This window comes from Xyrauchen texanus, chromosome 6, assembly GCF_025860055.1.
Source record: "Xyrauchen texanus isolate HMW12.3.18 chromosome 6, RBS_HiC_50CHRs, whole genome shotgun sequence".
NCBI lineage: Eukaryota > Metazoa > Chordata > Actinopteri > Cypriniformes > Catostomidae > Xyrauchen > Xyrauchen texanus.
The window spans coordinates 26,829,461-26,842,050 of record NC_068281.1 but is presented as its reverse complement, the minus strand read 5'-3'; the positions used below and the strand labels follow the sequence as shown (position 1 = coordinate 26,842,050).

The following is a 12,590-nucleotide window of genomic DNA, read 5'->3' as shown; positions in this document are numbered from 1 at the left end:
CATAACAGGTTCGGGGTTGGACTGTTATTTTTAGTAAGCAATGTACATTTATAGTGTATTGCATAGTAAGACTGTTAACCAAAAAAATTATATTACTAAAATATGCAGCCATATCTGCCATGTTTTCAATGTATCAAACTATATAATAATTTCAAAGTGTTGACTGATAGCATTACAAGATGCAGTCCTCTCATGCACTTTACCAGCCTCACAAATTATTCCAGATTTATTTGTCTAAAATAAAATAAAAAAAATAAAAATCTGAAGAGATGAGAAAACTTGTTCTGCTTATTCCACTTTTATTTTATTTTGTTTATTCAAGTATTATGATGTACAAATAAAATCCTTACTTGAACATTTAAAAACTGTCTGTAAAAAAACAATAACAGGCTAATTTAAAAAAAAAGCCTATTTTGAATGCTTTATCTTACAGTTTGTCATCTTATCATTAGCTTCATAGCATCATGACGATATATACAAGCATATACAAGCATAAATGATTTTAATGTGCAAAAGATATTATCCACTCCATCCCACAAGTTATAATTAATATTATTGTTCATGTTAATAATTAGTAATACCATTCCAGACTTGCAGCTTCAGTACATTTAGATTTTCAAACAGTTATTAAATCAGTCATTAGATACAGTATTCCTTGGTTTAGCCTGGGACCTTTCCAGGACTTTGTTCATTCCCTCAATTTGGAAGTGAATAACGATGAAGCTCCTTTAAATGGAGATTTATCTGTGCTGTAAATCAAACACAAATATTTATGCATTACTGTAAATCACCAAAAGACTTCAAGTAAATGATAAAGTATCTATTATTTCTGAAAGTGCATCGTACCACATTATCTTGGTTTACCTTGGTTTAACATTTGATTGTCAGTCCCACCTGCTGTTGTTCTTCCTCCTCCAAGAGCTCCTCCAAATAAAGGTGTGTTAGACCCTACAGGGCCATAACCTGTACCTCCTAATCCTGGTTTTCCCATCCCTATTGCATTTGATCCTGCACTGCTGAATGCGGTTGACCCTGTTCCACTTGCTCCCATATTTCCAGTTGCACCTGCACTAGATCCAGCACTGCCAATTCCTGTCAATCCTGGTCCTATCCCACCCACACCACTTGTTCCTGTCTGGGCTATACCTGTCCTACTTGATCCTGGCCCACTTAATCCTGTGTTACCCAGTCCGGTCGTTAGAGTCCCTGTTCCCCCTAGAGATGTACTAAATGGTCCTGTCACACCTGTACTGCCCCATCTTGCACTTGATCCTGCACCACTAAGACTGGGAAATCCTGATCCAGTGGAGCCAGTCCCTGGCCAGACCATGTTTGGTTTGCCCAATCCTGTAGAACTCAGACCAGGTCCTCCAGCATACGGCATGTTTGGTGAGCCAGCAGGGTTTGGCACAAATGCATTTCGCATTAGCTAAAAAGTCAGATTTGGAGAGAAAAAAAAAGTTCATTACAAACATACATTCTTAAATGATAATGGACAATTTTAACAGACTGATGACGTGTTTCTCTCTTATTGAGCAGCGTGAATCTAGCAAACTTTTTATCTTTTCAATTGTCAACACTGACACTGCTATATTGGTGCATTTTTCTCGTTGAAAATTTTCTCTTTGACTCTTTTGGAAAGTTGTGGAAATTTAATAGTGCATTTTTTCTTTGCTGTTGGTGCAAATGGGAGGCTTGGGAGGGCAAAAATAATATCAGCTGTGGTCTCGTATTAACCACTATATAAGTTTACCCCACTAAAGTTTACTTTTATGTTCAATACTAGGACATAAAATAGGATCCAATGCCAATCAAATTATTTGTAATATTGAAAAACATTGCAAAGATATAAAGTATTAAATTGTGAAATTATATTGATTATAAAAATGTATATTAAAATAAAACAGCTTGTTGACAGTTTTTGAGAGAACTTTATATTAACCTCACCTTACAGTTGGCAAGTGAATTATTGAGTGTCTCAATGTTGTAATTGAGCATATTTATTTCTTTTTCTTTCACTGAAAGCAGGTCATCTTTCAGCTTGTTCTCTCCTTGTAGTTTTCTATTCTCCAGTAGATGTCGCTCAGTGTCTTCGTCATGCTGTAGCTGATTCTTCTCAAGAATCTTGCGATTCTCCCGAATCATGCTACTACGATTCTGATTGCACCAATCAGCGTCCTCTCTCAGGCGTCTGTTCTCTGTCACATATTTGGAGTTTTCACCATTTATTTTTGTAATCTGGTTCCCTACAATGTTCAGATAAGACTGGAGCTTGTTCTCAACATCTCTTGAAAGACTACTACAGTTTTCACGGATGTCTTCAAGTTGATTTTTTTGTTTATCACACGATAACTGGAAAGAAATGTGTTTTGAAAAAAGGTCATCAATCCTTTTGAGAAATTCTTTGGTGACATTGGGGATTCCTTGTAAAGAAGCGACAAAATCCTCTTTGCATTTCTTTTCATACAAGTTGAGCTCCTCTTGAAGGAAAGCCTTGTCTCGCCTTAGTCCAATTGCTTCCAAGTGATACCTGTCCTTGTCCTTGTTGGAGATTTCTAACTCAGTTTTCATAGTGTATATTTTCTGAGTAAAGTTTGCTTTGACCAGCTTTAGCATTTCCTGTGACTGCTGGAGAATAGTTTGTAAACGTCTGTTGTTGTCTTAAAAAGAAAATGGTTGAAACATTACAGATTATTGGTCTATATATATATTTTTATACTGAACTAATAAGAATTCAACTTTTAGTGATTGAGAAGAATGCATGCACTCATGCAGTATTTATACAGGAGTTACATGTGTTATATACACACACAAAAATAAGTTTTACTGGTCTACCTTGAGATGAGTAAAGAAAATATTCAGTGCATAAATTTTTTCTGAAGAGCTGTCTCACCATTTGGGTCTGGACAGAACATTGGAGGACATGGGCGAGGTGGTTGAGGCATTCTTCTATCAATGTCACCCTGAGATTGTAAATGCAGAGTACAAAAAAAGCCTATTAAAAAAATGTATGGCGAACCACATATGCAATTATTCAATTTATATTTACTATTGACAAGGCAGGACATGTTTGACCTCAAAATTACACTAGCTATCAAGAGAACCTAATCTACAGTTTTCTAATAAACTCTTTCTTCACCCTACATCAGTTTTCCCTCACAGATTTCATACAAGTGTTTGTGTCATTTTGTTAATAAACTTAATGATATTTACAACAATCATGTGGCTGATCAAATTTGAACTTACCATTCTACTTTGCATTATCCTTATTGTTGCAGATGAGGTATTTGCCAGTTTGCGTAATTCACCCAGAATCTTGTCATTGCTCAGCTTTGCAGTAAGAGTTGCATTCAGCTGTTTTGAGAGGTTCTTTCCATTCTCACGGAGAACATGATTTTGCATAGTGAGATCGCTGACACTTTTGTCTAACTCTTGCAGCCTCTTCTCTTCTACGGTCTGCTCAGGCTGTCCGTAGACCAGAAAGAGCACTAGACTTACAATGATCAATGACTGGATGAGTGAGGAGAAAAAGAAGACAATTTTCATGTAGTAACCACAGCTCTTGCCCTTTGATTTGTGTATCTTCTTGGCAGCCAGGCCAAAGTTAGTCTTCGAATAAGCGCTGTTGTACATCACTGCTCAAATGTGGCCCAATAAATTAAGCCCTAGCTGATTCTAAACCTAGAATGCACAATTGTTCTCCTCAAACATCAGAGACAAAATAACAAGTGAAATACAGTATGTTAACGCTGCCTTCTTATATTGTTTTCCTGCACCTCCCATTGCATGATGCTCCCCTGGTCCACCCAATGGTCATGATTCCAGAAGTTAGAACAACACCCCTCACCACTGAGAGAGTGGCCCAAACCCAAACTGTTCAATGTTCTTACATTCATGTCCTGCCAAGGCAGATCCTTTTGTTTGACAGCATGTTGGCATGTGTGACAAAGCACATGGTTTATGATTTGAATACGTGCTGTTTTGAACATTATTCAAAAAAATGTTTACCCATATGTTAAAGCATTCCTGCAGGGAACACACCTAATATAAATGTATACCTGGAATGCACTGAATGGACATGCTTACAACTAGTCTTTTTTTAAACATATATTTTCTCAAAACAATTTATTTAGCTATTATGTAATAGGAATCCTAAAATAGAGAAGATGGTCCAAAGACATATTTAGACAGCATAAAAGTATAATTCACATGACTCCAGTCGATCAATTAATGTCTTTTGTAGCAAATCGATGGTTGATATAAGAAACAAATTGATAATTACAACGTTTTTAACTTTAAATCGTTGTTTCTGCCCAGCGTGTTATTTCTGTTTGAAATGAACTAACTCTCACATGACTTTCGTTCCACTGTTGTATACAAAGTGCACACTTCCAACTTCTCGCGTGAACGTGCCATAGCACTTATGTCACTGATGCATCGACTGCTGGCAGGAAATGGTCTTTTAGAAGTTTATAAAGTTTTAATTATATATCTTTTATTTTTACACAAACCTATGCTTCTTAATTGATCTACTGGAGTCATGTGGATTACTTTTACTGTCTAAATATGTCTTTTGGACCATCAAACAGCCAGAAGCCTGATGGCACCCATTCACTTGCAATGTATGGACAAACAGAGATGAAATCTGGTTATAAACATCTTCACTTCTGTTCTGCGGAAATAAATAATGAGATGATTTTCATTTTTGGGTGAAATAACCCTTTAACAGAAAAATAGTGGCTGTGAGAGAAACACAAAAAATCTTAAACATTTTTATTTATTACTTAAGTTTTCTTAAGTGTATTTAAGACATTTTATGAAAATGGTACAACTCAAATGCATGTGACATCAGATTTACAAAGGTTAGGTCAGACGTAATACCAAAGTAATCCAAAATTAATCTGATTAGATAAAAAAAAAAAAAAAACAGTAATCCATGAGATAATGTTACTAATTACAATTTTAGTCAAATAATTTGTATTCAGTATTTGATTACAATTCCGGAGTAAAAAGCTTTCGACCAAAGCTTTTCAGTCCATTAATGTTTTAGTTAGAAAATGTAGATATTATTACCCCTCTAACCCAAAACTTTTAGCTTTCATATATTACTCTGAAGTTATTGAGCCATATGTTTCTAAAAGTAAGTAACTTCACTGTAGCCTAATAGATGGTTACTATTTCTGATGTCTGATCTTTAGCCCTGCAAAGAGCCAGAGTAAGAATATTATGAAAGCATGAGGCTTCCTTGCCAGGAATTGTTGATGTTCGATTCCAACAGGAAGCAGTAATTCAGAGCTGTGTCTTAGAGTGACAAACACAAAAGGTACTTTCGGGACACTTCTTAAGTAAACTACTGGACAAATCAAGGAAATCGTCAATAAACACAGATGTATACACATTTGCTGACATTATCAGTAACAAATCGTCCTGTTTATCTGTTTCTAAAATATGCCTGACGTTAAAATTATCATCATCTAACAAGACTATTCTCACACACTACTGTTTTACATTTTTCCAAATCCTGGAAAGCTTGCCAAAGCACGTATTACCTCATTAACACTAGAATTGTTGTGCTTATATTATGCAATCACACTGACAACACTTAGTTTAGCAGTTAAAACAGGCATCTGGTGGTGGACCAGTCAAAGAATATTTGAAAATATTAAAATTTAGTGTAATTATGTGTAATGTGCATTAGTCATGCATGTGAGGTAGGCTACTTGTTTTTACATGGGGGTGATGTCTATTATACACAGACTAATCTGTGAATAGGCCTACAGTGCGGCGGAACTGCAACTCATAAAAAGGTAATTCCCACAATTCTGTGACATTCCGGCTTTGAAAAATAAAACATATACTTCTACAAGTATCTTCATGTTTCATCATTACAGGGACATGTTAAAGATTCTATTAGTCATACTGGTCAAGCTAAATTACTATAAAATTCAGACATCCATTAATTTAAATGCATGTGTCAGGGTGGAAAATAACAAGGAGGACATTCAGTGGCTATATTAGCTTAGTAAGTTTACATGGTCTTTGTAAAGTAATAGTTATTTCTGTTAACATAAATACTGTATATTTAAATTTTGAAATGATTTCCCACTTATTTTCCCATAACAGGGTGGACATGTTATGTTGGACCACATATGACCAACACCACAAAATAAAGGAAAACATAAATAAATCACTAAATTATATTATATAATATACTATATTAGTGTGTATGCATCCTCAATGGTTCTCACCACTAACTTTAATTGATAGAAAAATATTTCCATTATCAGTTCAGTTGACTCAACTGGTGATACAACACCTGTACTGCAATGCATACATACAATACATAAAATAATAAAGAATACCTTTAGCTTTAAGTAATTCAGTCTCACCTTTTTATCAAAACAAGTAGGCCTAACTATTCTTCTGTGGCCAAGCAGCATCCCACCTTTGTAGGACTCTTTTGTGATAACGCAACGCAGTGTCTCGCACAGATCACATAAACTTCAATTTGAAGTTCAATTTGAAGTTTATGTGAGAGTTTATATGAGCTGTGCGAGACACTGCGTTGCGTTCTTTAATTTGTTTAGGGAACACTCCGCTACAGCCGACTATTTTCGTTTTGACATGTCAGCGGTATCTGCAAGTACGTGTCACGTGACTTTCCGTTGATGCAAGGATAATTATCTCGTCTGCGATTTTCGCTTCCCAATGAAATGACACTACAAGAAAAAAATACCGAGGACATGACCTCGGTGTCCTCAATGGTAGTTACGGCCATGGTAATGACCCATTTATACAGGCGCTGCACGAGACACTGCTTTACAATGTTAAACAGCGCGGACGAATGCAACGCGTTCAGTGCGAAGCCGTCCGTGTTACAGAAGCCGATATCTCACACATCTCACACGAAAGGTGTGTGTGTTTCAAGTAAATTTCTCTCGATTCGTGAAACATTCTCAGCAGTGTGTGTGACGCTAAAATATGGGACAAACGGCTCGCGTATGGATTTCGTACGGAGTACAATTTGTTTAACTTAAATAGGTTCCAATATACGTTTGGCATATTTTGTTAATTAATTTTACGTGATTCTGCTCCAAAGTGAGGGTGAATCTCTCTCTCTCTCTCTCTCTCTCTCTCTCTCTCCTCTCTCTCTCAATTTTTCAATTTCAATTTAAAAGTACTTTATTGGCATGATTGTGTTTACATACAATATTGCCAAAGCATTAATACACAAAACAGATAATGACAAGACAAATAATAATGATAAGATATAATTAAAATAAGGTGCCAGGTAATTAATAAAATAAAAATATAATAACAATATACACTATACAATATAAAATAAAATATGCATTTAACATGACATTATGAACATAAGGAAAAATGAATTTAGCTGCAACTGATGCATGATGGTCCTCCCCCAGTAACACCAGCATCTGATCTGGAAAACTGTGGCATGAGGTTTGAGAGTTTGTGGAGGTATTTCTCTCTCAGCTCTGTACATTTCTCACAGTGAAGGATAAAGTGTATCTCTGTCTCGACCTCACCCGTGTCACAGTGAGCACAGACTCATCCTTCCTTTGGAAGCCATGTTTGTCTGTGTCGGCCTTTTTCTATGTTCAGACTGTGATCACTGAGTCTGTATTTGGTGAGGATCCGTCTCTATTTTGGATCTCTTACAGTGTGAGATATTCTGCCAGATTATATGTTCTGTTTAGGTCCCGATAACATTCCAGTTTGCTTTGGTTTTTACTTTCATTTTCCCAATGGTCCAAATATGAAGTTTTGCTTTCTTTTATGATTTGGTTTATTCTGATTTGGTTTTGTTCAGCAGTGCTGGTCTGAAACTGGTGTTTGTTAGTTGTTAGTGGGTTTGTGAGTTTCAGAGCCAGCTGACAAAGGGGACTGGTTTTAGGCTTCAGCTCTTGGGTTTTAAGGGCTTCATGTTGCAGGGTGTTAGGGGAACTTGAATTTAGGTATGTCCAAAATTTGAGGGATCGTTTTTCAATATGTATAATAAGGGGGTATCTGCCTAGTTCGGCCCGGCATGTATTAGTAGGTGTTCTTCTCTGAACTCTTAGAATGTTTCTACAGAATTTTGCATGCAGGGATTCTATGGGGTGTTTGTCCCATCTCGAGTAATCTGCCATACAGAGTGGACCCCAAACCTAACTTCCGTACAGAGCAATAGGCATTATAATACTATCAAAGATCTTACACCAGATTGTTACAGGAATGTCAATTTGGGTAAATTTGCCCTTAATAGCATAGAATGCTCTTCTAGCTTTCTCTTTTAGTGCATTCACTGCCAGACCAAAACCCCCTGAAGCACTAATTTTTAGACCGAGGTAGTCGTAGTGTCGGGTGTGTTCTATTGCAGTGTTCCCCAGAGTGAATGTGTATCTGGTTTCCTGTAATCTGGCTTTTTTCTGGAAAATCATAATTTTAGTTTTTTTCAGATTGACTGTCAGGACCCAGTTCTGACAGTAGTTCTCCAGCAAGTCCAGGTGCTGCTGTAGCCCTTGTGCAGTAGCTGACAGCAGCACCAGATCATCTGCATAGAGAAGAAATTTAACTTCAGAATGATTTAGAGTAAGACCGGGTGTTGCAGATTGTTCCAGTAGCACTGCTAACTCATTAATGTAAATGTTGAGCAGAGTTGGACTCAAACTGCAGCCATGTCTCACTCCTCGCACTTGAGTGAAAAATTCTGTTCTTTTATTGCCAATTTTAACTGCGCACCTGTTTTCTGAATACATAGATTTGATAGTGTCGTACGTTTTACCCCCAATGCCAGATTGTAGAATTTTATAATATAGACCATCATGCCAGATGGAATCGAATGCTTTTTTTAAATCAACAAAGCATGCATAAATATTGCCTTTGCTTTTTTGATGCACGTGCTGGTTGACTATCGTGTGTAGCGTGTGAATGTGGTCGGTGGTGCGGTGGTTTGGTAAGAATCCAATCTGACTCTTACTCAAGACATTGTGCTTGGTAAGGAAGGCCTGTATCCAGGCGTTCAGGATACAGCAGAAAGTCTTCCCCAGATTGCTGCTCACACAAATGCCTTGGTAGTTATTGGGGTCGAATTTGTCTCCGCTCTTATATAATGGGTGTATTAAGCCCATACTCCAGTGTCAGGAAAGTAGCCAGACTGCAGAACCAGATTGAAGAGTTTTAACAAGGCCTCCTGCAGTACTGCTTGACTGTGCTTCAGCATTTCTGTTCTAATGTTGTCTAGACCACATGCCTTTCTGGGTTTTAGTTTCTTAACTGCATCTGCCAATTCTTCTCTGCTAATCTGATAGTCTAAAGGGTTTTGGTTATTTTTTATTGTAGATTCTAGTTGACTCAGTTTATTTTGCATGCTTTTCTGGTCGGGTGTGAGATTTTCTGGAGAAATTTCTTTGAATAAGTTTTTAAAATAGTCTTTCCATAGTTCTCCGTTTTGTATGGCTATGTCCTGACTGTGTTGTTTATTCAGACTGTTCCATTTTTCCCAGAACTGATTATTATTAATTGAGTCTTCAATTTCAATAAGAGTGTGGTTTAGCTGTTGTTGCTTTTTGTGGCGTATTGTATTTTTATAATCCCTGAGTGATTCACAATAGTTTTGTCTGGTTTCAGATTTGTGTGGCTCTCTATGTTTTTGGTTAGAGATCTGTCTGAGTAGTTTTCTTTTAATTTTACATTCTTTATCGAACCAAATTTCATCCCCGATTTTAAGTTGAGTTTTCTTGTTTGTACGGAGTAGATTTGCTTTGATTGAGCACCTTTGGTAAATGTCATTTATTTGTTGTACCGCGGAATTTACGTCGATTTTGTTATTCATAAACCGTGTTGTTTGAAATCTATTGATTAGGTTGGACATTTCTTTGGAGCTAATTGCAATAAGGAATTCTGACTCATATTTTGGGGACCATTTGTATGTTGAGTTTAGTTGGAGCAGGTTGCTGGGCTCTTGGTCTGGTCTATGATGTTGGATTGACTTTAGGAACACAGTAATTTGACAGTGGTCTGATAAGGTAGACTGTGGTCTGACAGTGAATGCACGTATGTAGGAGGGGTCCATGTCTGTAATGTCTGTAATGGCATTGTCGACTACACTAGCCCCAAGAGCTCTCTCTCTGTCATAATTTCCCCCAGTCGATGATGGCGGTGACAACAGTTGTCAGGAGTAGGGATTGACAGAATTCAAGTGATAATGCATGAAGTACAACAAAACAAAATTCACAAAACAGCATCGAATACAGTTAAATGCAAACTAATGACAGTAGATTATGGACTTCTGAAGCAGCCAAACAAGTGATATTGATCCTTAGAAGTTGTTATGTGCAAACAGCCCTGGGGAAAAAAGCAAGCATAGGACTACACCACAGAAATATAATCAATAATGCTAAATTTATGTGGTTTGAAAAAGAGCATTAGATTCTGTGTCTCGATCTTGCCACTAGATGTGGAAATTGCAGCAACTGGGATAAAAGTATGGAATGATTTTAATCTCAATATAATTAATGAATGCACACACAATTATGCATGTACTAGATAAATGTTGTGAATGTATTTTACTAACCACAAACAAATGCCATTTGATTTGAATCTGTGGAATTCGGGATTGAATGATTGTGCAGCGATTTGTACAAATACAGACATGTTTGCAAATAAACATGTTCTGTTCTACATTAATAAATCAAAAATTGCTCATGCAAAAATGAATCCGTGCATTTGTGGATCAGAAGACACGCGTGCATTTATTGACATCTTGTTCGAATCGATCGTGTTCGGTTCATTTGGATTTTGAGACTTCCTTTTCTCGGTTTACAGCATTCCACACACACACACACACACACACACACACACACACACACACACACACACACACACACACACACACACACACACACACACACACACACACACCACACACCACACACAAACTAACGAACAAGCCAGTGCTATTCATTAACGTGAACACGATTCGTAAATGTGTGTCACTATGCAATGAAACAAATGCTTTTCAACCGGTGTCTGTAGAATTAAGAATTACATAAATGTGCAGCAATTTGTACAAATAAAGTCATGTTTGTGAGTATAAATGTTCTGCTTTGTATTAAAGTGTAACAATTTCCGCGTGCAAAAAGGAATCCGTGCATTTGTGGATCAGGCGACACGCGTGCATTTATTGATTCCTTGTTCGAGTCGATCCTGTTCGGTTCATTTGGATTTTGAGACTTTCTTTCCGCACTTTCAGCATTGAGGATCCACACGCAACTGAAAGGCAAGGCAGGCAGCTACCACTAGATGGCAGTCGCAGAGAATTACAGAGTTGGCCTGCCCTGGTTTTAGAACAGGTGATAATGAATGGACATTTTTCGCATTCTCCCGAAGAACCTTTAAAACATGGATAATACCATTTTAAACCAACAAGCTGGTTGGGTAAGTAACACTAATCTTTTTTTCTTTTTTTTTCTTTTATTGCATACTGAAAAAAAGAAAAAAATGTAACTTCCTAAAGACTAGCAAGTTAAAAACAATGTACATTTGATATATTTGACATATTAATTACATTTTATAAATATTCGATGAGATGTTTTATAAAACATTTGATGAGATGTTAACAAAAAAATGTTGGCTCTTCACTTGTGACAAATGTCAAAAGGTAGTGTGTGGGAGCTGCACATGGATGGTAGAGAGTACATGTGTTGACTGTGAGTAATCGATCCACAAGCGTCAGTGAATGATGTGCGGGGTTTCCCCCCAAAACAACCAGATGCCTTGTTCAAGTGAGCCCACTTTTAGGAGAATTCGTTCATAATGATTTTACAGCATAATATTTTCATTATAGTTTTACAGCATGATATTTTTGCTCACAGTAACAAATATTGCTTTCTAAATCGATTAGTTTTCCCACAGTTTAGCGAATGTTCATATTCTTTATTAACCGTTTTGGCCATTTTGGGTTTGGCCTATATGTGTTTCATACATGTCTAAGGTTTTTACTATGCATTGAAATACACATTGGTGATGTTTTTATAAGCTATTGTATTGATTTGTTCTGTCGTCATATTTTACAAAGCAAAATTATAGAATATAAATAATAAAATTTATATCCTGTAATTAGCATACAATAGCAAGTAATCTGGATTGGATGGTCCATGAACACTAATACGATCTTCACATAGTCATTAGAATTTAATATTTTGTGTCCTGGTGTTTATTATTAATGTAAAGGATTCATTTATTCATGGATATTTGATTCCAGTGGTGGCGCATAGGAGTGTGTTTCCGCAGTGTTGTCCAGCAAGTATTTTCACTACACTGCAGATGCATTGTAAAGTCCAAAAGTCAACATGTTTTGAAAAAGGATAGATGTAATAATTTCGTTAGAATTCAACAACATGTTTTGAATCTAACGAAATATTACATCTATCTCAATCCATGTTTGTTGGCGTTTAGACTTTACAAATACATTTGCACTGTAGTGAAAATACTTGCTGGACAACAGAGCGAGACACGCACCTATGCGGCACCAGTCTAGCAGCTTATAAATATATGATATAACTATTTGTATAGGCCTAGTCTAGCAC

General features: G+C 36.7%; 1 protein-coding gene across 1 annotated transcript; it reads right to left on the bottom strand.

The window, feature by feature from the left end:
- Positions 1 to 288: 288 nt before the first annotated feature.
- LOC127645319 (plasmalemma vesicle-associated protein-like) lies at positions 289 to 3,710 on the bottom strand. The gene is made up of 5 exons (XM_052128897.1): positions 3,247 to 3,710; positions 2,894 to 2,963; positions 1,948 to 2,660; positions 865 to 1,429; positions 289 to 749 (listed from the first exon to the last, which is right to left on the bottom strand). The coding sequence occupies exons 1-5, from the start codon at positions 3,631 to 3,633 to the stop codon at positions 697 to 699; spliced, it is 1,788 nt and encodes a 595-aa protein (XP_051984857.1). The 5' UTR covers positions 3,634 to 3,710; the 3' UTR covers positions 289 to 696.
- Positions 3,711 to 12,590: the final 8,880 nt, after the last annotated feature.

Excerpts from the sequence above, each read along its gene's own strand:
- LOC127645319 (XM_052128897.1), bottom strand. The coding sequence starts at position 3,633 with ATGTACAACAGCGCTTATTCGAAGACTAACTTTGGCCTGGCTGCCAAG. Across the intron at positions 1,430-1,947 it reads ATTCACTTGCCAACTGTAAG|CTAATGCGAAATGCATTTGT; the intron begins GTGAGGTTAATA and ends CTGACTTTTTAG. Across the intron at positions 750-864 it reads CAATCAAATGTTAAACCAAG|CACAGATAAATCTCCATTTA; the intron begins GTAAACCAAGAT and ends TTTGATTTACAG.